The 26,567-nt window shown below is 56.8% G+C and overlaps 2 protein-coding genes across 2 annotated transcripts; one reads left to right on the forward strand and one right to left on the reverse strand.

The window, feature by feature from the left end:
• Window positions 1-105: 105 nt before the first annotated feature.
• Window positions 106-4,681, forward strand: Chpf (chondroitin polymerizing factor). Its single transcript, XM_004864492.4, has 4 exons — window positions 106-419; window positions 1,425-1,998; window positions 2,486-2,665; window positions 2,980-4,681. The coding sequence occupies exons 1-4, from the start codon at window positions 106-108 to the stop codon at window positions 4,234-4,236; spliced, it is 2,325 nt and encodes a 774-aa protein (XP_004864549.1). The 3' UTR covers window positions 4,237-4,681.
• A 168-nt stretch (window positions 4,682-4,849) lies between these two features.
• Asic4 (acid sensing ion channel subunit family member 4) lies at window positions 4,850-26,186 on the reverse strand. Its single transcript, XM_004864511.3, has 10 exons — window positions 25,605-26,186; window positions 10,526-10,670; window positions 10,300-10,427; window positions 9,966-10,128; window positions 9,517-9,573; window positions 7,470-7,623; window positions 6,282-6,373; window positions 6,125-6,204; window positions 5,836-5,940; window positions 4,850-5,660 (listed from the first exon to the last, which is right to left on the reverse strand). The coding sequence occupies exons 1-10, from the start codon at window positions 26,184-26,186 to the stop codon at window positions 5,547-5,549; spliced, it is 1,620 nt and encodes a 539-aa protein (XP_004864568.2). The 3' UTR covers window positions 4,850-5,546.
• Between the last annotated feature and the right edge of the window lie 381 nt (window positions 26,187-26,567).

Below are 26,567 nucleotides of genomic sequence, written 5' to 3' on the forward strand. Positions count from 1 at the left end.
GGCCCGGGCCCTCCGGATCCGCCCCCTCCCCTGTCCCGCCCCCTCGGAGCCTCCTCGACCTGCTCTGGGGCTGCGCGGGGTCCGGGGGCCCGCGGTCCCGGCGCCATGCGGGCATCGCTGCTGCTGTCTGTGCTGAGGCCCGCGGGGCCCGTGGCCGTGGGCATCTCCCTGGGCTTCACCCTGAGCCTGCTCAGCGTCACCTGGGTGGAGGAGCCGTGCGGCCCAGGGCCGCCCCAGCCCGGAGACTCTGAGCTGCAGCCGCACGGCAACACCAACGCAGCTCGCCGGCCCAACTCGGTGCAGTCGGGAGCCGAGCGCGAGAGGCCCGGGGCCGGCGCGGGCGCCGGGGAGAACTGGGAGCCGCGTGTCTTGCCCTACCACCCGGCAAAGCCCGGCCAGGCCGCCAAGAAGGCCGTCAGGTAACGATCCGCTCCGCCAGCCCCACTCCCTGGGCACCGACCCGGACGGGCGCGCGCGCAGGGGAGGCCGCCGGAGGCCGGGTCAGGCTCCGGAAGGAAGGGGCTGGCCGACCAGGAAGTCTTTGGGCCCGGATAACTTCCTATAGCCCTGTTTACCCACGAGCCGTAGGGCCAGTTTGAGGCCCCCTCTGGGTCTCATCCTGGCCTGAGTTGAACCTGCCGGAGGTCTGTCCTAAACCGATTCCACCGGTGGTCCCCCAAAGATCCTCTTAGCTTCCTGGCTGGGCTGTAGGGGTTAGAGAAACAACTGGTGTATAGAGTGCGTAAAAGAAAGGGAAAGAGAAAGGGGAGAACTAGAATTTACCTGTATCTCACTGCTGCCTGGGTTACTAGGTCCACCTGGGGTGAGATGGGGTAAAAGAAATATACTCATCTCAAGAATGGCTGGTTATGAATTGAAATAATTTCTCCTTAGTAACACTGGACTCAAATTCCTGGTTTACAACTTTCTGCTTTTCACATGTGACTTACTCTCCTAGTTTGTCCCTTCCCCAAACACATTCAATACTCCTCTGTACCATATATTCCTTTACATCATTTATGTGATGTTTTTATGGTATAGCAGCGTATTTACATAGAAATAAGTATATTCATGGTACAACAAACATTTGCCAAGTGCTTTAAATAGCCAAAACCAGTCCATTTTACAGATGACTCGGGTTAAGTAACATATCAAACGAAAGATACAGCTACTAAGTAGTGAAGTCAGGATTCAGACCCATGATATAGGGTCTATCTGCATGGATATTGCCATCTTCTCAATGCAAAATATGCCGTGGATAAGACAGGTATTGCATTTAATCCCTACGACCCCTGGGAGATAGATGTTACTCTTATCCTATGCATAGATGCAGAAACGGCCTGAGAAGATAGAACCTGCTGGACCTGTGTGTACTTCTCCCGCCTGCCTTGCCTTTTTGTTGACCCTGAGTTCTCCTCCTCCAGGACTCGATACATCAGCACAGAGCTGGGCATCAGGCAGAGGCTGCTGGTGGCGGTGCTGACCTCACAGGCCACGTTGGCCACGCTGGGTGTGGCTGTGAACCGAACGCTGGGGCACCGACTAGAGCGCGTGGTGTTCCTGACAGGCTCGAGGGGCCGCCGGACACCATCTGGCATGGCACTGGTGACGCTGGGCGAAGAGCGGCCCATCGGGCACCTGCATCTGGCGCTGCGCCACCTGCTGGAGCAGCACGGTGACGACTTTGACTGGTTCTTCCTAGTGCCTGATGCCACCTACACCGAGGCTCACGGACTGGCACGCCTAACTGGCCGCCTCAGCCTGGCCTCAGCTGCCCACCTGTATCTAGGCCGGCCCCAGGACTTCATCGGCGGAGAGGCCACCCAAGGCCGCTATTGCCACGGAGGCTTTGGGGTACTGCTGTCGCGCACCCTGCTCCAGCAGCTGCGCCCCCACCTGGAAGGCTGCCGAAATGACATCGTCAGTGCACGCCCTGACGAGTGGCTGGGACGCTGCATTATAGATGCCACCGGGGTGGGCTGCACTGGTGACCACGAGGTGGGAAGATAAGCCTCCGCACTGGCACCTCCTGGCTGAGCTTGCCCTCTTCTTCTGAGGGCAGAGGGTTCAGATACAGGCCTGGGTTTCCATGCCAGTTATTTTCTATTTTCTATCCCTGAGACCTTGGATAAATTAATAAATCTGAGCTTCAGTATTCTTATGCATGCTAATGGAAACCATTATCATGCAGGATTGCTATAAGAATTAGAGAAAATAAGGGAACTTTGCACGGTGTTTAGTGTTAGTTTTTATTTTATTTGAGCCTGGACAGCTCTGAGACATTGCATGTCTGTTTCACAGATGAGCTGCCAGAGGCTTGTCTAAGGTCACACAAGCTCAACTGGTCACTTAAGTAGACATAAACCCAAAGAAAACTGACTCCAAATCCACAGTGGATTATAGGATGAGGAGATGAGATACTGTGAAATAAGAGGGGAATTAATATGTCATTCTTCCCATAATGGTCCTCTTCCCTTCTCCCCAGGGGGTGCACTATAACTATCTGGAGCTGAGTCCTGGGGAGTCTGTACAGGAAGGGGATCCTCGCTTCCGAAGTGCCTTGACAGCCCATCCTGTGCGTGACCCTGTGCACATGTACCAGCTGCACAAGGCTTTTGCCAGGGCTGAGCTGGAACGCACATACCAGGAGATCCAGGAGTTGCAGGTATGGCCTGGCCTTGAGGGTGGAAAGAATGAAGTGATTGGAGAAGAGGGGGAGCAGGGTCTGAGGTCTCAGAGGTCCCAGGAAACAAAAAGTTAATGGTAGAATCACCAAACAAACTTGCTATCCAGTCCTGATTCCACCTCTCTGAAGAGCCTCCCAGAAATGCCTCTTAACTTTTAAGCTGCCTCCATGTGCAGAAAGGATAGGTGGGGGCCCTGAGTGCAAGAGGTTGGCAGGGTACTGAGGTACCCACTGCTGTCCCAGGCCCCCAGATGTGTGCTCTGCTTTGCTCATGACCTGTTTCTCTGGCCCAGTGGGAGATCCAGAACACCAGCCGTCTGGCTGCTGATGGAGACCGTGCTGCCACCTGGCCCGTGGGCATCCCAGCACCATCCCGCCCTGCCTCCCGCTTTGAGGTCCTGCGCTGGGACTACTTCACAGAGCAGCATGCTTTCTCCTGTGCTGATGGCTCACCTCGCTGCCCACTTCGTGGGGCTGATCGAGCCGATGTAGCTGATGTCCTGGGGGCAGCCCTGGAAGAGCTCAATCGCCGCTACCACCCAGCCCTGCGACTCCAGAAGCAGCAGTTGGTTAATGGCTACCGACGCTTCGATCCAGCCCGGGGTATGGAGTACACACTGGACTTGCAGCTGGAGGCACTGACCCCTCAGGGTGGCCGCAGGCCCCTCACCCGCCGGGTTCAGCTGCTCCGGCCGCTGAGCCGAGTGGAGATCTTGCCTGTGCCCTATGTCACAGAGGCCTCACGTCTCACTGTGCTGCTGCCTCTGGCTGCGACTGAGCGTGACCTGGCCCCTAACTTCCTGGAGGCCTTTGCCACTGCAGCCCTGGAGCCTGGTGATGCAGCAGCCCTGACTTTGTTACTACTGTATGAACCACGCCAGGCCCAGCGGGCAGCCCATGCAGATGTCTTTGCACCCGTCAAGGCCCATGTGGCAGAGTTAGAGAGGCGTTTTCCTGGGGCCCGGGTGCCCTGGCTCAGTGTACAAACAGCTGCACCCTCTCCACTGCGCCTCATGGATCTACTCTCCAAGAAGCACCCGCTGGACACACTATTCCTGCTGGCCGGGCCAGACACGGTGCTCACACCTGAATTCCTGAATCGCTGCCGCATGCACGCCATCTCTGGCTGGCAGGCTTTCTTTCCCATGCACTTCCAGGCCTTCCACCCGGCCGTGGCTCCACCACAGGGACCCTGGCCACCAGAGCTGGGCCGCGACACAGGCCGCTTTGATCGCCAGACGGCCAGCGAGGCCTGTTTCTACAACTCCGATTATGTGGCTGCTCGAGGGCAGCTGGCAGCAGCCTCGGAGCAGGAGGAGGAGCTGCTGGAAAGCCTGGATGTGTATGAGCTATTCCTGCGCTTCTCTAGCCTGCACGTGCTGCGGGCAGTGGAGCCAGCGCTGCTGCAGCGCTACCGGGCCCAGTGGTGCAGCGCTCTGCTCAGTGAGGACCTGTACCACCGCTGCCGCCAGAGCATGCTCGAGGGCCTTGGCTCCCGAACCCAGCTCGCAATGGTGCTCTTTGAGCAGGAGCAGGGCAACAGCACCTGACCCCGCCCTGGGCCCTTGCACCCTGGCACCACCTCATCCTGCCCCATTCCTCCTCAACAACCTAGAGCCCCATACCAGCCTCGCGGGACAGGGCTGGCCACAGCCTTAGACCCCAGGGCAGCCCGCTGGTCCCCTAACTCGCTTTGGGGGCCCAGGGGCTCAGGACAAGCCTTGAGGGAGGTGCCCCCAGAGCCACCCCTTCTTGCCCCAAGCCCAGTCTTCCCGTCCCCTTGACGCTGCTGATTCAGGCTGTGGCCTCCGTGTATTTATGCAGTACAGTCTGCCTGACGCCAGCCATGCCTCCTGGGGTTTTATCCTGGGGGCTGGGCTGCAGATGAATTGTTGGAGAACAGGGGACCTGAGAGAAGAAGGGGGCACCTCCCACCTTCTCCCTTCTGGACCCCTGATGAAGCTCCCTGCCTTTAATAAACTGGCTGCGTGTGGACTGACGAATCCAAGTCTTTGGAAAGTAGGCATGGGGTGGGGGGAGGATTGACTCTGAGGGTGGAGATGCCCTGTCACTGCTGGGGCCTGCGTTTCTTTTTTCAGGGACCAAGTCCTGCATATGCCCAGCCCCCAGCACATGTTGGGTCATACACAAACACACACAGAGTTCTTTATGCCTCTTTATTCCCAGTTTCATCAGCACTTTATAAAACCAGTCTGGAAGGGAAGAGGCCTAAGAAGGGTCCTTTTCCATCCCCCAAGCTCAGCCAAGGTCTGAAAGGTCTGGCTGCTCCCTGTGGAAGGTACTCGGGCTGGGGTTGGTGCAGGGGGAGCTGGGAGCTGAGCCAGGCCTGCTGGGCCACCCACTCCCTCTGCCCTGACGGGAGCTGGGGGGAGGGGGAAGTAGGACCAGCCCAGCACGCTGACTCCTGGGGCTCACCCTCTCCTGCTGACATCTGGCTGGGACCCTGGCCTTCCCTGAATCACCCACCCACCTCCTACATCTGTACCCCACCCCCACCCTGTCCTCCCTAAGTATATACAAATGTACAGAGAGTTCTGGGCTCCAGCTCCACCTCCCTCTTTCCTTCCCTCCTCCCTGCCACAGGGGCCCCTGGTCTGGTCCCCAGACCTCCTTGGGTATCAGCCTGGGAGTGGGAAGTTGGGACAAGGAGGAGCCTTGTGCTTAGAAGCTGGGGCAAGGGTCTCGTGAGAGCCAGAGCTGAGTGCTGGCCTGCAGTGAGCACCACCCTCTCCCCTCAGCCCTGGGCTGCCCCAGGCCTTCCGTCCCACAATCAGGAGGAGAGAAGCTGGGGATCCAGGGAGGGTCCCAGACCCTGGGTCCTCTCTGACACAGCACCATCCTAGCAAGCGAAGTCTTCAAAGAGGCCTCCTGGGGGGCCGTGGGGGTGGTGGTGGTTGGGGAGCAGGCTGCTGGCGCCCCCACCCTCAGCACAGCCCCGGCTGGGACAGGGACTCTGCAAGATGAAGAGGGGAGTAGAATGGGAGGACTCAAGCAGTGGCCCCAGGCCTCACACAGGGCCTTTCCCTGTCTCCTGGGGACCCCCCACCCCAGCAGGTTAGTTCAGGATCTCGGGGTGTTCAGTCCTGGGGAGTGGGGCTGGCTGCATGCTCTTCAGAGCTCTTCCTTACCTGCTCCTTGAGCTCCTGCAGCCCCAGAGTGGAGATGCCCCCAGTCGAGGTCCGAAGGGCTGTCTTGGGCCGCCGCCACACCCGCTTCAGCCGGTCCCAGGATACCTTGAGGGGCAGGGGGAGGACAGCAGTGGGCTCGGGAAGGGAGGGCCTTAACCAGCCCAGCTTATAGGACTCGCTGCCCAGCAATCCAGCGTCATTCCAGCCCAGCCCCACCGGGAGCCTGCACTGCCCCATCTGCATTTTCCACACTCCCAGCTCCCTCCCGCTCCCGCTCCCGCTCCCTTGCCTCATAAATGTAGTCCAAGATCTCCAGCAGTGTGAGTATGCTGGCCCCGATGAATAGGCCCATCTGTCCCCCGAGGTCTCCTGGGGAGCAGGAGGGCAAGGTCAGGGGCAGGATGGGCTGATCCAGCCAGGGCAGTGAGGCAGGGACCCGGTCTCACCCAGCAGGGCTGACAGGCCATAGGCTGCTCGCTGCTCCATAGCTTCAGAGGTCAGGGCCTCGAAAAAGACATCTAGGACCAGGAAGTTCTCTCTGTGGAGACAGGAAAGGACATCCGTGTGGGGCTGCTCTTCTTAAAGAGGCTGCTGACAGGGGCATCCCATGCCTGGCACATCCTGATCTAAACTCCCTAGGTTCTGGGGAGCTGGTAACCAGCCCCTTAGACTCCCTAGGCCATAGAGGGAGGCAGCCCCAGATGTATGCTGCCTTTATAATTTGTCTCCCAACAGCAAGCACCAGGAGCCAGCTCTCCAACAACCACCACTTTGCTTCATGCTTCTGCCTTTCTAGAACCTTTGGGGGCTCCCTGTTGCCCATCAGTCCACTCTAAAATTCCTCTGCTTGACTTTCTTGCCTGGAATCTGTTGCGCTGTGTCTTTTTGGTACCGGGGATGGGACCTTACGCTTTCAAGGCAGGCACTGGAACCACCGAGCTAACTCCCAGGCCCTGCTCTGTGTCTTTTTACCCAAACTGCGTTCTCAGCTTCTCTCCACACAGTCTTCCCAATGCCCAGGGTCATCCCAGCACCACCTAGAGTTCTAACTGGGATGCTTTCTTTCCCTTCTCTCAAACTCAAAGGCCCATTGGGGCCTGCAAATCAGTACTACGCTATCAAACGTGCTTCATTCACAAACTGTGTGTTGGTTTTGTGTCATAGTCATCTGTCCCCATGAAACTCAGCACTGGGCCTGATGCACGGATCATGCTGAGCATTTGTTGATTGGCTGCCAGGTACTGGACTCAAGGCTCAGTGTGGCCCCTTCTTGTTCCTCTCCCCTTCCACCCTCCTGCCCTCCCTCAGCATGTCATTCACTCTGTGTGCATTTAACTGCTCCATAGATTGCTGGGAGAGAGGCCTACAAAGGATTCTACATAATGGGGTCCATGCAATGGCAGAGATATGTACAGGGAGCTGTGGGAGCTTATGGGAAAGGCTCTGGACCAGAAGTGCTCCCCTGGAGGTGGCACAGGATGTGACGTGATGGATAGGAAGGTAGTTAGAAGAAAATGATTGCAAGCGACATTCCTGGCAGAAGCCCCATCATGCACAAGGATCAGCTCACACCCAGTTACCACTGTGCACCACACACAAACACACCACACCACAGCCCATGTGGAAGCACATACCGTATGTAGGTCTCGTTGCGGTTGTACTTCCTTGCCAGGTACCGAGCTGAGCCCCTATTGGGGATCCTGACCATGGAGATTTCTTTGCCATAACGAGTTAGGTTGCAGGGGGTAGGGCAGAAGCACGGCCCCTCGGAGCCCCCACTTAGGGAATCTGCAACACAGAGACACCGAGCTGCAGTGGGGGAAGGAGGCCATGGGCCCACTAGCTGCAGGGAGGGGGCACTGGGGCTATACAGAGGCAGGCATGTCCACAGTGAGGGCCAGCCCTGGCCTTCCTAGAGGGCACCAACTTGGGGTCCCCCTGGACGAGCTACAGACTATCCTGGAAGGCAGGACCTTCCACAGGCTTACCCTTCTGTCCCCAATCCCCGAGGACAGGGAGGTCCCATGGTTCAGAGAAAGATCAGAGCTCATCTGCCAGAGCTAGTCAACTACATGAGGCCTCAGACCCATTAAGAGGCATGGAGAGGATGCTGGGATGGCTGGGATGGATGGATGGATGGATGGATGGATGGATGAACAAGTGACAGTCAGGATTCACACACTCAGTGTGCTAGGTTTCTCTGTGGCCCTTCAGATCCATTCTCCATCCACTTCCACCTTGTTCCACACCCCAGGATGGTGCTAAATGCATCCCCTGGTCTCTCTGGGTTCCATAGTTCTCCATTCAGACCTGAAAGAGCGAAGACTCCCTGGTGTCCTTAATTCTGTGGACTCTCAATCCCTTAGGGCTCTCTTATCCATGATCATACATCTGCCCCCCCCCAATCATATTGGGTATTGAACCCAAGCCCCTTGCATTGAGCTATATCCCCAGACCTTTTAATTTTATCTTTAGACAAGGTCTTGCAAAGTTTCTCAAGCTAGGCTCAAATTTATAATCTTCCTTCCTCAGCTTCCCAGAGATCTGGGATTATAGGATGTGCCACCATGCCCAGCTCATCTGTTCCTTCATTGAACACTCTCACTCACCTGTTTGAAAGGTGCAGGTAGTACAGGGGATGGAGAAGGTCTAGGTGTGCCTGATGCCCCAGCATCTCAAATCCCCATCCCCAGGACCCCATCACATCTGGATTACTGAAATAAGCTCATGGCCGCTCCGAGTCCTATCCACTCTCCACATCTTACCACACTCCCCTGCAGAAAACCAGTTGGCCTTCCTGCCTTGCCTTCAGCCTTTGTTGGCTTCCCAGAGCCTCCCCTTTCTGCTCTTCCCCTGCTCTCTGCCTCTAGCCACACCAATCTTTCAGGGCCCTAGACAAAGCATGCTCTCTCTGACCACTAGATCCTTAACACACAGTTTCCATTGCCTAAAACATGTCCCCCTTTACACCTGGCTGACTCTCATACACTCTTCAAGCCACAGCTGATGTGTCACTTCCCCTAGGAATCCTCTGCCTTCCCTGGTGGGGCTGCATGCCCCTTCCTCGGGCTTCATAGCACCTCTAAGTGTCCCTATCCCAAAACTACCACACAGCTGTTTACCACACCACAGCTGTCCATAGCCCTATTGGGCTGTACACTCTCCAAGGGCAGGGATCTTGTTCCCACTCTTAACTCAGCACCCAGCACAGGCTGTAGAGATCTGAACAACAAATGAACCAACCAGTGGATGGATGGATGGATGGATGGATGGATGGATGGATGGATGGATGGATTGCAAATCAGGCGAGACCTATGGACAGATGGGGTTTGCCTTACCCACAATTATAACCAGCAATGCATTTTTCCTGAGACCAAGAGAGAAGTCATTTCACTTTCCCAGAGAGGGTGAGCTCACTGGCTAAATCAAGATGCAAAGCCCAGGCCTTCACTCCCAGTCCTGGGTTCTCTGCAACCTCCCCTCCCCGCTGCAGTCACCACTTACCCAAGTGTCTGCACCTGCGGAGTTCCTCAGACCCCCTGAGGTATGGGATAAGGGTCAGCCCCCAGGAAGAACCCTCAGGGAGAGACAAGGAGGAGAAGAGCCAGGACAGCGAGGAGAAAGGTACAGAAAGAGGAGAACAGTGATGGAGAGGAAGGAAAGGGGGAAGGCAGCACGGACCCAGCGTGTGGTCGGCACACTCAATGTAGATGTTTGGCGGGCAGATGGTCTCATTGCCTGAAAGGAGAGAAGATGACTCCTGGAATCTATGGTCCCTACCCCTCTCCTTCACCACACAATCAAGTGTGGCCATGCACACAAATGTGCATGTCTGCACACACACAGAACAGAAGAACTTATACGCACTCATGCATACATATGCATGAAAACCCAGGCATCCTAGCATCTACACACATACACATTTGTATACGTGTATCTGAGTGCATGCACACAAACTCCAAAAATACACAAGCACACACACACAAGTATATGCATGCTTGCAAGTGCAGATGCAGCTCTGCAAGCACACATAAGATCCCAAACATCTACACAAGAACACTCACACAGGCATGGATATGCACACATGTACACAGGCACTTGCCCGAGCACACAGTGGACACAATGCCCACCTGGCATGTGCACCATCCGGCAATGGCAGCGCTGGAGCACGGCCTCTTTTTCACAGCGCAGCCGGCAGGCAGATACACTGTAGGCAGAGTAGCCCTGCAGCTCAGGCTCCCCAAGTTCGCTTTCGGCCCGGCAGTTGCCCCAGGGTTGAGGCAAATAGGTCAACTGCAGAGATGAGCAGGAGGTCAAAACTGGGAGTCCCACCCAGCTGTCAGCACCCAGCTCCAGCAAGGGTTGTGGGGGCCGTTAGTTTCTGGACCATGGGTTTGGTCAGCATCCTCTCTGAGCACAGTGGCCCAGCCCTCTGCCCAACCAGGCCTAGCAGAGGGCGCTCACCCGCTGCTCCTGACAGGACACAAACGTCTGGAAGCCCGGGGACACACCAAACCCCAGCTGGTGGATGTAGGGTGGCTCCTCCTGGCTGTGGATCTGCACCCGGATGCCTGCTTCAAATGACGTCTCGTCTGCACGGCAGAGATGAGGACCTTTGGAGACCCATCCCAGGGAGCAGGCCCAGGCCCCTGTCCCCAGGCTAGCCCCTGTCCCTTTCCCGCCTGCATACTTGTCTCCCTCCAGATGGGCAGGTACTCCTCCTGCTGGATGTCTAGCATGATCTCCAGGCCACTGCCCATGCCCCCTGCCCGGCTGGGCAGTGAGCTCTGTGGATCCGCGTTGAAGGTGTAACATTTCCCATAGCGAGTATAGACCTGAGGGGGGAGGGCAAATAGAAGGGAGGGCTGAGACAGCTCCAAGCTCCCTGGCCCCACCAGAGGTCACCCCTGCCCCATATCCAAGGAACTAATAGAAAGCCCAGCTCTCAGCCACACATGGGGGTGCACACCTATAATCTCAGCACTCAGCAGGATCAGGAATTTGAGGTCAGCCTAGACTACACAGTAAGACCTTTTCTCAAAATGAAAGAAAGAAAGAAGAAAGAGCCCAGCTCTCCCCTGAGTTCCTCTGTCTTTTCTTATTTTTTTTTGGTACCGGGGATCAAACTGGGGTCCTTGCGCTTCCATAGCAGGCGGCGAAACCACTGAGCTAAATCCCCAGCCTCCTCCGTCTTTTCTACTGGTTTCCTCCTTTAACTGATTAAAAGGCAGTTCCATCTTACAATGTGTCCTTGGCAGGACTCCTGATATTTTCCCGAATCCCAACCCCCTACTTTAATTCTCCTCTGAATAGAGGGGCCCACCATGGCTACTCAAATTTTCCAAGTTAGGATCGCTGAAATCTCCATCTCAGCCCCACATCCAATCCAACAGATATTTCAGAGCCAGTCTCCTTCTGAAAGAATCCATTTTCCCTCCATCCCCAGTGAATCCCCACCCTGTTCCACCACCATCTCCTCCCCCCACCCCTCCCTCCATTCTCTGTACAGCAGCCAGAACACCTAGACCTAGTCAAGTCATCTGCCAGCCTTTATTACCTGTATCCCACACTGTCAAGTTGTAAACCTCAAATATACACAAGAAAAATTTATTTTTAAAAAACAACAATGGCTTCCCATTTTCAAGAGAATGAAGTCACATTCCTTCCCTAGCCTGAAAGTCTCCACGTGAGGCAGGGCATGGTGGCACACATCTGTAACCTTAGCATTCAAGAGGCTAAGGCCGGAGGATCGTCGTGAGGCCAGTCTAGGATATACACAGTAGTGAGTTCAAGCTCAGCCAACTACATAGTGAGACCCTGTCTCAAAAAAAGAAAAAACTCTCCCTGTTATGTGACCCTCGCCTGCCTTTTCTGCCCATGCACCCCCAGATCTGTGACAAACTCAAATATCTGGTTCTCCTTTCTTCTTCAGCCTTCATTGCTGTTGTTTCCTCTCCTGGAATGCACCCACCCCACACGTCTCTATCTCTGTCTGTCTCTGTCTCTCTCATTTGAGCGCGCGCACGCGCGCACACACACACACACACACACACACACACACAGCCTGTTTGTCACACTCAGACATGATATACCCATGTTGAGTTTGCTCAAGCTACTTACCAAGACCCGAGATGATCTTGTTCATTTACTTGTCTCCTTGTCCACTGTGCACCTCTCCTTACTAGCGTGAGTGTACAGGGGCAGCAACCTGCCTGGGGTCCCCGGCACCTGCCCCAAGGTGGGCAGGAGGGACCCTAACAAGCAGTTACTTCCTCTCTGCGCAGAGTTCTCTCGAATGGACGCCAGATGGCGCTAACTCCCCGGAGATGGAAGCGGAAGCTCGGGCTGGCGATTCAGCTGCCGCCTGGAGTTATGGAGCAGCTGGGGTGGGAAAGCGGTTGCGGGAGAGGCGGATTCTAGTTCCCCCTTCCAGGCTCACCCTACAGAGACGAGCCCCTGGGTCAAACCCATCACCGGCAGCACCTTCCCTGGGGGCAAGGGGTCAGCGCACTCAATCACGCTCCTGCGCCTCCCCGCCCCCCTGCCCGGGAACACGTTCACACTGCACGAACCAGGCGCAAAGCTGCAAGCTGCGCGGGAGGAGAGCTCCTGACAGCCTGGCTCCAGGCGGAGAGGCAGAAGGCAGAGGGCGAGGGTGAGGGAGGCGGACGCGCAGCGATCTGAGAACCGGGGGACCTGGGTGCTAGGTCGAGCCCTCCGGCCCCGCCATGACCCTGACCCTCCCCTGCACACAGTTCATCCATCACCAACTACCCTGCCTGTGTTCCCAGCACAAACGCACACGCATGACAAGCACCCTGCAGTTTACAGAAGGGCGACGTCTACCACTGGCCCGTCTCGTCCACTCAGCAACTCTGGTTTCAGATTGGTTTAATTATCTCCTTTATGACAGAGGAGGGACACTGCTCCCAGAGAGGTGAAGTTCCTCACGCGAAGTCACACAGCTAGTGAGGAGAGCTGGAACTCATCCGGTAGTCACAAGGCTCCCCCTGTTCCCACAGTCATCGCTGGCTCCCCCACCCCACACCTGTCCCACCTCAAGACAGTGGCCAACTCAGCCAACTCAACCCAGACGAAATACGGCAGGATGTGCCCGCGTCCGGCGACCCTACCTTCTCCCACTCCCACTTCGCCTCCGCCCCACTCCTCTGCACCTTCCTCACCTCTCCTGTCCATATCTACTGCTTTTCAATGTCTCACTTGTCCTTCTGCAACTTCCGGGTCCACATCCTTGGTCCCCAGCTGTGTGTCACGCTGTGTGGCAGCCAGCCGTGGGGATCTGGGGATCGAAGATACTTCCGGAATCCCTCTGTGCCACAGGCACTACGCAAATAAATGCTCAGCGTGCTCTGGCTATCAGATCTTCACAACCACCCTGTGGGACTGCAGTCCTCATCTCCCCATTCCACAGATGAGGAAATCAAATCAAGGCTCAGAGAATGAGGGTGATTTGCTATCATCTGCAAGAGCAATGATTCTCTGACTCCCACATGCACACAGTTCACCTGAGGACCTTTTAAAGTATAGGTGCTGATTTGTCAGACGGGTGGAGGATAGGGCGAGACACTGTGTTTCTAACAACCTGCTGACCCTCGGATCACGGGGAGTAAGAAGGCATGAGACCAATGGACAAAAGGCCAGCAGGACAGCTTGAGTTTAGACCTGTGTTCTGGACATGTCACCAAGGCAGGGGAACCCAGAGGTGGACTGAGTGTGAGATTCCCGGGCCCCTGGTGGGGTGGAAAGGCAAGTGGAGGAAATATCTGAGTATTTGCGAACATCTCACAGTACCTAACCTCTTTCTGTTTGGGACCAAGATGATTCTGGAATCAGCTCTCTATGACACAGCCAGTTTGGAGGCCACGCTGTAGTTGAGGGGCTAAGAAAGGCCCAGGATGGTGGGGGCCCAGGTTTTGAGCTGCTCTCGAATGTCCCCTTGCCACGTCACCTCTGTGAATCCCTGATTGTCATACAGCACTGTGGTCTCCCCAGAACTCAGCCTCAGCACAGGTCTGCCAACTTCTTGGGGCCAGGAGCCCCGCTTCCTTCTCAGATCCACCAGAGTCCAGCAAGCTTGGCCGAAAGAGGGGTGAGGAGTGGAAGGCAGGCAAACACTATCAAACACTCTACTTTGTATCAGGCCATCCCATAAGGGCTTTTGATCTATTTTTTCCTCTGACCCTCCCAGAAATCACATGATGTATAGTTCTGCAGATTTTGTCTTTGTTTCAGTACTGGAGATTGAACCCATTGCCTTGGCACTGAACTACGTCCCCAGCCACCCCTCAACACACACACTTTGTTTTGAGACAAAGTCTCACTAAGTCACCAAGTTGTCCAGATTAAGCTTGAATTTGCAATCCTCCTGTCTTGTCCTCCCAGAGTGCTGGGGTTACAGGCAGGCACCAGCACATCCAGGTCATTGGCCTCCTGGTAAGGTGACTGAAGCTCAGAGATAGAAAGCGACTTGGTTAACACAGCACATGGCAAGGAAGGATAAGCTGAGATTCAGACAGAATGGAACTGGATGGGAAAGTAGGGCGGGTACTTACAAAATGCTGGTGGGTGTTCCGCAAAGGAATGACGTAGAAGCCCCTGGCCCTGAGTGGGGCATGTGTTTGCCTCCAACAGATCCATGCAGGCATGAGTTATGGGACACTGAGCCAGCCCTGTGCAGGATGGAGCGAATGCAGGCCTGGGAAGGTGTCTTTACCTGGCACAAGTGACCTCAAGTTGGTTGTGCACTGAGGCAGGGGGTGACGCAGGGATGTAGGTAGAAGTAGTTAAGGTCTCAGGGACATAGAAGGGAATGGACCTTCTATGGACCACGTCACCGACACATCTCAGGTCAGGCCTCACTGCTGGGCAGAGCACAGTGTTGCCCCGGAGACGGTCCCTGGCCCAGGCAGTGGCTGTGGAGCCGCCAGCTCCTAAGTGGCAGAACTTCGGTGGGAGCACAGCCCGCAGTTTCTTCCATGGAGACGGCACGACTGCTCAGCCACAAGGTCCCACTGGCTGTGCACTGCTCTCTCCCCATGGACTGGCCCGGAAGACAGTGTGTATATGGGAGTTGAGAATCCAGGGCCCAATCACAGAGAGGGCAGGATCCTAGGCCAAGCATGGTCTGTCCCCGTCTCAGGCCCTCCCTTCCCTTCCTTGGCTCCCAGGCCCATCCTTCTGGTTTTAGCTGGAGCACGTGGCCTCCAAAGCCACCGCTGGACCCAGGGTGGACAGCTTCCGGGCAGGATGCCCTTGGATCCCATCCACCAGCATCCTTCTGGGATCACCTCTCCCCTTTAGCGCTGGCCCAGAGCCCAGCTGTGTCTCCGGCTGGGTCTGTCTGTCTCCCCAGCCTGGGTCTTCTGATCACAGCCTGTCTCTCTAGTGCTTCTCCAGCTGCCTGTCCTATCTTTACCTGGCACCTGATCGATTGTCCCTCTGGACTCTGTTTCTCTGCTCTGACCCTCTGGTGACCTCTTCATCCCCCTGCCTCCATTTCCTGGATGTCCTCTGTCCTCTCTCCTCTCTGTCCCTTGCCTTCTGCCTCTCTATTCCACTTGCTTTCTTCTCTGTCCACCCCTTAGTCTGGGTGCCCAGTCTCTGTCTCTTGTCTCCTCCTCGGCTCTTCCCTGGGTCTGGTGTCCTCCCCTGTGGGTGCCCCCTTCTACTCCCCAGCCCCTCTCTGGATCTGTCTGAGACAATGATCAGGAGTTGGGAGAGATCTGTCCAGGGCTTGCTCCCCTGACCGATAGTTGCTCTCGGTCCCCTGAGCTCGTCTATCACAGCTCCTATTTCCCCAGATGGCTCTCTTGGCTGGCTGGCTTTTTCCCTGAGCCCTCCCAGCCCCTGTCCTCCTCGAAAGTCACAGAGCCTACAGGGTTAATAGGCAATTAGCAGGGCCAGAGCTCAGAGCTGTGGGAGGAAGAAAAGGTGCCCTGGGCCTCCAGGAGATAAGAAGCAGCCAGGAGCAGTGAAGACTGGGCCGGGCTAATCCCAGAGCTAATCTGCAGCCTGGGCTTTATCTCCACCACCTTCTGGGCACCCTGCTTCTGCCAAGACCCTGGCACCTCTCTCCCACCCCACTTTTCCATGGCAGCCCCATCTGCCAAATTCCAGCAGCCCCTCCTCTGATGGTGCTTCCACGCCTCTCTCTCTCTGGAACAAACTCTCTTTAACCCTGCATTGCCCTGGGTTCCAGACCAGGCCAGTTGAAGGGGACATGTCTTCCTCCAGCCGAGACTGAGACTGCTACCCCAGGATCAGACAGCTCCCGAGCCTGGGCTGTATGGCGTCTAGGTTCCAAGCCTCCTTCTCTATCTTCCCCAGGGACAGAGGAAGGTAGACGGCACCAGCCTAAAACACTTGGATATCTGTGCTCAGTCCAACCCCTCATTGTAGGAGGCTGAAACTGAAGCCTAGAGCTAGCAAAGTCCATATCCAAGGGCACACACAGGAAGGGCACAAATTCAGACCTGGAGGCCAGGCCACGCCCCCCCACAAGCCTCAGCCACTCCCCTGGGAATCACCAGTCCCTGGTCCCAGACCTAGCTCCACCACTGACTGCCCGTGACATTGGTTCGTGGAGTGATGATTTCTCTGGAGTTCACTTTCCTCATTTTTCAGAAATTCCTTCTTATTTCACAGTGTAGTTGTAAGTCTCAAAAGAGATTAAGTAGACCAGGTATGGCAGCACATACCCGTGTCCCAGCTACTTGGGAGGCAGAGGAAGGAGGATCACTTGAGCCCTGGAGTTCAAACTCAGCTTGGATAACACAGAGAGATCCCATGGGGGTGGGGGATAAAGTGAAATCACACATGAGGCCTCGATATTAGTAATAATGGTACTGTAGAGGCCAATATGAATCAAGCTACGACAGACATTGTCTGCTGGAGGTGCTTCTGGAAATGGATACAGAGAAGCATTATAACATGTGGAAAGGGCACAGATTTTGGAGCCTGATAGACCAGAGTTCAAATCCTGCCTCTCCCACCAACCTCAGGATACACAAAAATAGAGGGTGCCTGGCTTAACCTCTCCGAGTCTCAGTCTGCACATCTAGAAAGGTGGAATGGTAATTCTTCCTTCTCAGGTTAGGAGCAAGGATTAAACAGAAGTTCAGAGTGATGTATGATCGGTGCTCAGCCTATTGGGGGTAGGGAGCTTCCTGCTGAGATGGTCCAGCACTGTGACTTCAGACTCGCTGGGCCCATCTGGACAGGGCTCTCTGTCTCGAGGATGCAGCTCTGCTTTAGGGGAACCCCCAGTCTCTGAGCTATGGCTCTCCTTCCCCAGATAGAAAGCCCAACCTTACTTATCCCTGGACTTTGCCCTTACTTAAGTCGCTGGGATTTGGACGCAATCATTTAATCTTTCTGGTCCTCTATTTTTCATCTGTAAAGTGGGAGTCAAAATAGGGACCCTCCAGAGTTGTTATAAGGAACAATATAATTTCATACCTTGTTTGCAAGAGACAACATTGACCGAGTGCTTCCTCTGTCCCGGGCACAATCCAAAGTACTTTACATAAATCAACTCCTTAGCACTCACAAAAATGACAGGGAGGACTATTCCTATTGGCTCAGTTTTACAGACAAGATCCTGGAGGCACAGAGAGAGTAGGACATCTATCTGCCAGGCTCACATAATGTGGCAGAGCAGCGGGTTAGGCAGGTTGGCCCAGAGTCAGCACTCACAGCCTCAAAGAGTAGGTGCTCCAGGAATGGTGGGTGCCTGACACTATTCAAACAACACCTATGTCCAACACTCTTTGTTGAGCCTGTCGAATGTGCCAGGCACTGTGTTTTATGCTGGGGACACATCTGAGAGGAAGATTATCTCTGTCCTCCGGGAGTTTGTTGTCTGGCTGTGGAGACATTCATTCATTTAAAAGTGTTTACTGGGCAAGATATGGAGCCCTAGTCAGGGCCTCCATGGTGGAACAGGAGTTTGATTTGGCTTGGAGGGCCCAGGAGAGCTTCTTGAAGTAGACCCACCACCATCCTGAAAGGGCATCAGACTATGCCACAGTCAAGACAAGGGGAGAATGTTCCCCAGGAGGCCTGGAGGTGCAGTGGGGTGGGGGTGGGGGGTTGCTTTTCTACCTACATGGCCAACACAACCTGCCGGTCTGACCTGAAACCCGCGTGCCTGGCAGGGCCACTTCCTGCCCGAGATGGGCCTAGGAAGCGTTCCCAGCATGTGCTTAAATGTGAACGTGAGAACTGCGGCAGGCGGAAGGGAAGGAGGAGGCTGGCAAGGCCTTGGGCTGGGGCTGCGGCCAGCCTGCAGGGCAGAAGTCAGGCCTCGGGACCCGCGTAAACAGTGCGGCCTGTTCCCCAGGCAGCCACAGCTTAGGCCTCAAACCCTAGAAAGTCAATTTTGCAGGCCAGAATGGTTTTACCAGGTAACCAAGTCCTTCGCTGCCATTCCGGCCCCTCGTGCGAAGTTGTCCTTAAGAGTTTTGCGTACACCGTGGCGGAGCACACATCCGCTGCTGCCGGGCGGGCAGCGGGAGCTCCCTGCTCCCAGGCACTGAGGCAGTGGTGTGTGGTTAGGTGGGCGCCCACCAGGACCCCGGCCCCGGGACCGCCCCCTGCGCCGCTCACAGCCGGAGCAGCGCAGGCTGGACCCGCCCCAGGCCGCCGCCCCGCCCGCTCCCTCCCGCGGGGCAGGCATCCATCTCCGCGCAGTGCCCTCCCTCCGGCTCCTCGCTCTCCTCCCTGGGTTTCCTCATTTGCATTCCCCCGGCTCCCGGCTCCTCGGCAAAGTGACCTCCGCGCACGCAGCAGCGCCAGAGGCTTCCACCGAGGAGGGAGACACGGTCGCCCGCCGCAGACAGGGAGGGGACGAGAGGGGCGGGAGCCCCGACAGCCGGGTGGGGGTCTAGAGAGGAAGGATGCAGAGAGGAAGGTGGCTGGTGGGCCTGGGAACTGTAAAGGCCTGGTGCCGAGGGACTCGGGTGGGATTTGAACCCGCGACCTCAGATCCGCAGTCGGGCTGGGGAGAGACGTGGAGAGCAGGCCGAGGCCCAGGAAGCTCCGTCCTAAGAAACGAAACCTCTGCTTGGAACCCGGGACTCCCAGCCACCTCGTTTCGCCCCCGCCCCAGACCCCCACTGCCAGCACGACAGAGCAGTCGCCCACGGGTCCTCGGCTCTCCGGGTCTGCCCAGCCCCCTGGCCCCGCTCCCCCGGCCCGCCCAGCCGCCTCCCCTCCCCCCGTTTGGTATTTACACCTTTCACACATTTGTAAGCTATTATCCTGTCCACGCTTAGTCACCGCTGAGCCAAGCGCCGCGGATTTAGCTCCTTTAATCTTTCCTCCTAAATCAATCCTCCATTTCCCCTTAATCATGCCGTGGCTCCTCTCTGAACTCTCGCTGCTGCCTCGGCTGCCGCAGCCTATGCCTGTCTCTCTGGAACTGCTCCCCCTGCAACCCGAAACGGGTGTCCCAAGGGCACGGTGAAGGTTTGGGGGTGGGTCGGGTTTCCAGCGCTGCGGGCCCCTAGCCTGGGAGCCAGGGAAAGTGCAGCCCCCCCATACCTCCTTCCCGGAAAACCACAGCACCCTGACCCTCCTGTCCCCAGGCTCAGTCTCTGTCCGGGCTGCCTCTCCCTCCCCATTCCCGCCCCAACCTGGGAGGGCTCTGAAGATCCTAAACCTCTACCACGATTTGCCAATAACAATAATAATAAATTAAAAATAAATAAAAATTAAAACACCCTGGCAGGGCTTCCCCCGCTCCGGCCTCTTGCCTATGGAGCGAGCTGTCCCCCACCTCCCCTGCCCAGCTGCTCCAAGGAGGCGGGACGCAGGGCAGCCGGAAGGGCAGGGCACCCCCTCAGCCCCTGCCCCAGGTGGCTGCAGTCCCTGCTGGACGCCCTCCGCTCACGCCACCTCCACTCCGGCCAGCAGGACCCTCTGACTCAGGGGCCTCGGGGGAGCAGCGTTGAGGCCAGGCATTCTTAGGGCTCCCTGGGACTCTTCCTGTCTCCCCATTCCTGATCCTTTCTGTCCTCCTGCGCGCCCCCAGCCCATACTTGGCCAAACAAACGCGGCAGCCCTGCCGCCAGCCACAAGAGGGAGCAAATTCCTCCGGAGAAGCAAAAGGGCAGGGATAGGGGCCCAGGGCCGATCCCCGTTGGGGAGAAAGAAGGAGGACCTTCCCGGAGGAGGACGGTACGTGGGAGCCCTTTCTTCAAATGCTAATCAGCGTCTTCCGGCAGTGCCAGAAGAGGCTGAGCTGATAATGAGCCCAGCTCGGGGCTGATTCCTGATTAATGAAGAGGCCACGGGGCTGCTGAAAGGGGCCAGGCGGGGAGCATCCCTCATGACCCTCCTCATTGCCCTTGCCGACCAGCAGGGAGTGGAGTAACGGTCCCTGCCCTTCCCCGAAGGGCCAGGCTACCCGAAAGCCCTGCTACCAACTCCATTGCTTACACTGTGAGGCGGAGAGCGCCCCCTTTAGGACGGCCTAGGGCGAGTCAGAGTAAGAGGTGGCCAGGACCAGTAAGCAGGAAGTGTTCTGCAGTCTGAGTTGTAGGCAGCCCTCAGCATTTTTAAAATCAGGAAAGGCTGTATTGAAATAAGCAAGATTTAGATTGTCTCTTGACAAATGAAAAACCTACCAACACGAGGCACCCTAAGATGGGACCACAGCTAGGGGGAGTTGAGAGGTACCTGCCCCCTTCAAGGCCAGTGGATCTGTAGTTCTCCTCAGACACACTCTTCCCCATGGTTCAACCTTCCTGACCCTCGTGCCTGGCTCCTGACGCAGGACCAATGAGCACTGAACTAGATGTGGAACTAAATGCACTCAAGGTTTGCACGTCTTGGAAGATGGGACCAGAGGAGACAAAGGGCTGCACAGGGGATGGGGTCAGAGTTAAGCTCAGCTAGTAGATAAGAGGCTTGGACGGACCTCAGGAAGAAAATCCTGCCTTCCAGAGCTAAAGGGGCAAAGGGCAGCCCCGAGACCCTCAGACCCAGTGGTGCTGGATTTGGCATGGAGTAGCTCCAGCCATGGCTAAGGAGGGGCAGAGGCTGTCAGTACTGGCCTGAGCACACCAGGAAAGAGAAGGGGCTAAGCAGGAAGCTGGGCTGGAAGGAGGCAAATGCCGAGGGGCCCCAAACTGGGATCTGTGGCAGCCAGAGAGTTGAAGATGTGTTCCCCTAGCCTTGGAGCTGTCCTGAGTGGTGGCTGGGTAGGGCTGGGAGAGCAAGGAGGAGGGCAGGGAGGGGGATTGCCCAGCTGGAAGAGGCCTTGTCTAATTGTGCCTGATTAGTAGAGAGGAAGAGAACAGGGTGAGTGATTAATAGTCACGGCAGTCACCAGCCTGTGGGGAAGGAGCGCTGGGAGGGGGAAAGAAGCCCAGGAGGCTAGAGGGGATGAAGACAGTGAGGTGCCCATGGGGCCCTGGTCTCCTGTCCCTCAGGGGCTGTCTAGATCCAGGGGACCCCATGGAGAGGGGCTAGGTCCTACCCCTCCCTCCTTAAAAGCCTCCCCCAAGCCTCAATTTTACAGATGGTGGAATGGAAGGGAAAAGACGAAGGTCATGTCTGCACCTGGGAAGAAAAAGGATGCGATTACATCCGGTGTGTTTCTAGACACCCCAGTGCCCCCCATCCCTAGACACAGGCCCCATCTTCAGCAGCCCAGTCAGGGAGCCCAGCCCAGAGGGGAGACAGCATGACTTCCAATCACAGCCCACCGTATGTCCCGGTCCCAGCTGTTAATCCCAGCCATGCCCTAGCCAGGCAGCCTGAACCTCATTCCTAGGATGGAGAGCTGGGCTGTCCAAGAGAGTGGCCCCTGGCTGCACGTGCCTAATCACATTGCAAATGCTCTCCAGCCACGTGTGGTCAGTGACTACCATGTTGCACAGTGCAGGCCTGGGACACTTTCATCATCACAGCATGTTCCTTTGGCTAGCACTGACCTAGAGAGTATGTCGAGTGTGTGTACACTCAGGACACATCAGCAGAGAGATGGGTGTGAGCCTGGGGGTCACAAGGCAGGAAGACTGGGTGACAGAGAGCAGGACGATGCCAAAGGAGGAGTCAGAAACTAGTAGGCGGTGTTGAGGACAGGTTACAGACAGCCAGGATCGGGGGTAGCCGCATTTGTAACAGCTGACACTTACAGAATGCATACTATGTGAGTCCCAGGCAGCGTGCTAAGCTCTTTACAGGCATCTCTCCTCAACCCTTACAACAACCCCAAATGTTTAAGTTTGAATATCCTATTTAGTGATTACAGAAACTGTTGCTCACAGAAACATGTGTTCCCACACAGCTGAAAGGATAGAGCCAAGGTTCAAATCCACTCGATCAGGTGGCTCCAGAACTCACCCACCTGACCCCTCCAGTGTGCAGCCCTCTGCTGAGAGAAGAAAGCTGAATTTCAGAGCCACTCTTATGTTATTCAGCTAAAGAAATGAAAGCTGGGGAGAAAGAATGATTTCCACCTTCTAGTAAGTGGGCAGGCTGTGAGAGAGCTGCAGCAGGGAAAGTAGAGCTGGGGCCTGGATTACAGGTTGGGGGGAGCAGATGGTGGCAGGGATCGGTAGGAAGGGAGAGCCTTCAACAAGGCAGCAGGGAGGGTGACATATAGGTGATGGTGAAAGTAGGTATGGATGGGAGTGGGTTGGTATAAGACTGAGCTGGAAGAGAAAGAGAACTGGAGGGTTGACTAGAGGAGAGCAGGGTGGAAAGGGAGAGAGCACCCCTACCCCCAGTGCCCTCTCCTCCCTTTCTCCCCTCTTCCTTCTCCTCCTTGCCAAACCATGGCCAACCTGCCTTATCCCTTAAGCCTCCCCAGCCCTCTTCAGCCCAGAGTGGCCTCTCTCTCTCTGAACTCAGGCTCTTACCATCCATGCACCTCATCGGCAATTAATCCTGGCACCTTATGACACTGCTTGCATGGCTGATTAACTCTTGCATGGTTGCTTAAGCTTTTGAGCATCCCTGTCCCTGCTTTACCATGAGACTGTAGGCTGCTTGAGGACAGGGACTGGAGACTAGGGCTTCCCTTCTTTGTTGTCCCCCATTGTTCCTAGCTGGGAGCCCAATTCATAGTAGGTGCACAGAACTTCCTGTTTATTGACTGGCTGACTTATTGGGAGTAGCTGAGAGGATATTTGGGAGCGTGGGGGTGAGAGCAATTGCAGTGGCAACAGAAACAAGAGCAGCAGCTGAGGGGACTGGGGGAGGGCACATTACCCGGAGTAAAAATAGGCTGGAAAATGTGACATTTATTAACTTGGATTCCAGAGGAAAGGTCACAGTAGAGTGGGGAGTGGGAAGGAAGAAACAGGGTAAGCAACAGAAAACACATAATAGCCCCTTCCTGAAGCCAGTTGCTGCCGCTGACCATTTCCCCACCCGCACCCTGACGGGGTCCCCACCAACTGGTTCATGTACCCATATCCTCATCACAGACCCGCTAGCCCCCACCAGGCACTCCATGTCCTTCCCCCGAGCTGATGGTGGACCTCATGCACTCCTCGGAGCCCTCATGTCTTCATGTCCCTTTTCCACTCTTGCCTAGATAACACCCCCTCTTCCACGGATCAAGGGCCCCATCCTGACTCCTAGTTCCAGACCCTGGTGCATTTGCAGCATCCTCAGCCAGAGAATGCAGGTCCAGGGAGTGTCACTCAGCAGATGATGGGTGGGGTGTGAATAGAAGGGCGGGAGTCCAGGCTGGGCTGGGCTTTGGGGACCAGGAACACCAAAGGGAAATTCTGTGCCCATGTTACTTTGCCCCTTCTCCCCTTGTCGTCTGGCTGAAGCCCCAGAACTGAGACCCACAAACTTCCATCTTCCCCTCTCCAGCCCCAAGGTACCTAAGAACCTATGGGAAATCCTCCTTCTCTCCTCCCAGCCCTCCCAGGATTCCCAGGGACTCCCCCTTCCGGTAGCCTCCACGCATCTCCTCCCTTCCGGGAGGAGACTCAGTAGGAACCTCAGTCTCCGGCTCTCAGCACCCCCACCCCAGTCTCTTCCTCCTCTTCCCTCCCACTGATGCTGACACTGACTTATCATTACCCTTCCCCTTTCCTGCCCACCCCCAACCAGGGCTCGGGGACACAAAGACCCCATTGATTTCTACCCCAACAGCAACTGCTGAGCCTGAGCTCCCCCCATCATGGAGGGGTGAGGCTGTAGGACATAGGAGACCCATGGATCCTAAAGGCCTCCTTCCTGAGGACGCTCCCAGCCTTGGCTCTGGGAGCAGTGATTTTTCCTAGAAGACAGGGTATTCATCCAGGTAACAGGCCCATGCCCCACGACTGCTCTCAGTACAATTCTCTCCTTCCTGTGCCTCTATTTCTACCTAACTCCTCCTACTCTACAGCAGGAGGCCCCAGACACGGCAGGCACGGCGGGGGCCAGAAACCTGGTGGGAGCATGTTTTTCTGGTGACACTGAGGCAATGAGTGAAACCCTCGGCGTGGGGCTGGGCCCCAAGGAGGGAAAGTCTCTTACCGCTGCAGGAGGCTGGGCCTGAGTGGGCACCATGTTGACAGCACACATTTGCACATGCAGCCAGCAATGACACGGAAGGAAACACAGGCACGTATACACAATGCTGGGAGTCAACCGTGGAGTGGGGACAGGCGTCTCGAGCACCATGAATAATAGATAGCTGGTGACTGTGGGTGAATGGATCCCCGACAGACAAACAGCGAATAAGACACACCGCTACACTCAAACACCTGACTGTGGGAGGAGTGCAGGACAGAGCAGCCTGAGTGGACCCTCCACTCCCAGGGAGGGTACGTGTGTTTGTGATCACACGTATGTGAGCGACTGCACCAGCAGTTCCCGCACGGAGAATGAGGAGCAGCAGTTGGCATAGGTGGGGGGCGTGTCAGGAGGCGGGATGGCATCCACAGCATGACCCCAGCCTTGGCAGCTAGGAGCTGGGATATGGGCACAGAGACGAGTAGCTCTGGGTGCATGGGCGTGTGGGTGTGCAGGTGTGCATGTGAGTGTACTGACAGGGACACTGTGTGTGTGCGAGAGAGTGTGGGAAACTGTGTCCCCAGGCAGAAGCATGTGCCAGCACCATGGGTGAGTTACGCACACAGAGTGAATCCCAGTGTAAGAGCCAGAGCTGTGCAAGGGAGCAGGGAGAACAGGGGACAGAGGGGGGCACTGGCAAGCTGGAGAGGCCGGAGGGGAGCATGAAAGAGGGATGTGTGAGGGCGGCTGTGAGGGGGTGTGAGAGACACAGACACGGAGAGACACTGGCACCCAGTGTCCACGACGCCCGTTGCTGGGCCAGCTCCCCCAAAGGCAGCCCTGAGTCTTTCCCTAGCCAGAGCCCCCGAATACCCCTCCCTGTCACCTTCGTTTGGTGGGAAGAAGAATCCAGTAGCCCCAGAAGCAAAGGGGAGCAGGAGCAAAGTAGGGCTCGGCTGGTCTGGCCTTGGGATGGTGCAGCCCTTCCCTGCCAGCTGAGCAGCTTCAAGACCCCTGGGCTCACCCCCAGATGCTCCTGGCCCCAGCCTTGGGCACTGCAGCAGCTGCAGGACCATGAAGAGGAGCAGTGGCACCGGGTAAGCCACTAGGAGCATCCACTGCTCCAGGGCTGGGAAGCCAGAGGGAAGCACCAGCTGGAGGAGACACGCGAGGCCTGCCTCTGGCAGCAGAAGGAAGGGAAACCCTGTTGAGGATCCCCCTCACGTACCCCCCCAGCTTCTGGCCACCCCAGGCCAGGTGGCCCAGCTGGCAGAACTCACCACAGAGAAGTTGCTGGTGGAGCAGTGGTGCCCACTGAAGTTGCAGCTCTTGAGCATGTCGGCGAGCTGGTGGCCGGTGCGGTTGAGGATGTCTACCATGTCAGGCTCCGGGTATCGAAGGCCAGCTGCACGGTGCCCATCCCGGTCTTTGGGGGGCAGCCCTGTCAGATTGGCCAGGTGGAAGATGTCAGCATCGCTGAGCGCCGAGTGCCGGAAGCGGTTGATGTTGCAGAGGGTGACAGCCGGGAAGCCCGCCACTGGGGCTGGGGCAGCGGGATCCATTGCCACCAGGTGAGGCCGGGTCAGGTAGCCCCGGGCCAGGCCGACTGCCTGGTACAGGAAGGCAACCAGCGAGGTGAGTAGAGCCAGTGCCCATAGGGTTCTGCGTAGTCCGTGGGCACGTGGGCCACAGGCCTGGCCCAGCCCGTGTAGAGTGCTGGTGCTGGCAAAGGTAGCCAGGTCCCGGGGGGCTGCTGCCCCCTGAGCAGCCCCGAGGAGGCTCTGCTCATCCCCTGCCTCCTTCTCCTTGGGTTTCGCATCCTCCTCAGCAAATTTGATTTTGCACACAATCTCAATCGGCATCTGTCCCTGGCTGCTGGGACTGGCCAGAGCCTCACTGCCCCTGTCCCTCCCTGGCCGGCAGCCCTGGTGCCCTCCGGAGTGGCGGTGGTGGCAGCGGCTGCTCTTCTAAACTCAGGGCAAGCGAGAGGAAGACGGGGACAGGGTGGGGGCCTGAGGTGGGGGCGTCACTCCCACTCCCAGCAGCTCCGCAGCCCTGGTGCTGCCTCTGCCGCTGCTGCCTCTGCTGCCGCTTGTCTCTCTCCTCGATCGTCTCCTTGTGGCTTCCCTTATCAGCACCAGCACAGCTGTCAGCCCCTGCGTGTGTCCCTGCGAGCGAGCAAGTGAGCGAGGGAGCGAGCGCTGCTCCGCCACGCCGCGCAGCCCCAGCCGCTCCGCTCAGCA

This window comes from Heterocephalus glaber, unplaced genomic scaffold, assembly GCF_053883595.1.
Source record: "Heterocephalus glaber isolate CG9 unplaced genomic scaffold, H.glaber_assembly_v1.0 deba00000621, whole genome shotgun sequence".
Classification (NCBI taxonomy): Eukaryota; Metazoa; Chordata; class Mammalia; order Rodentia; family Bathyergidae; genus Heterocephalus; species Heterocephalus glaber.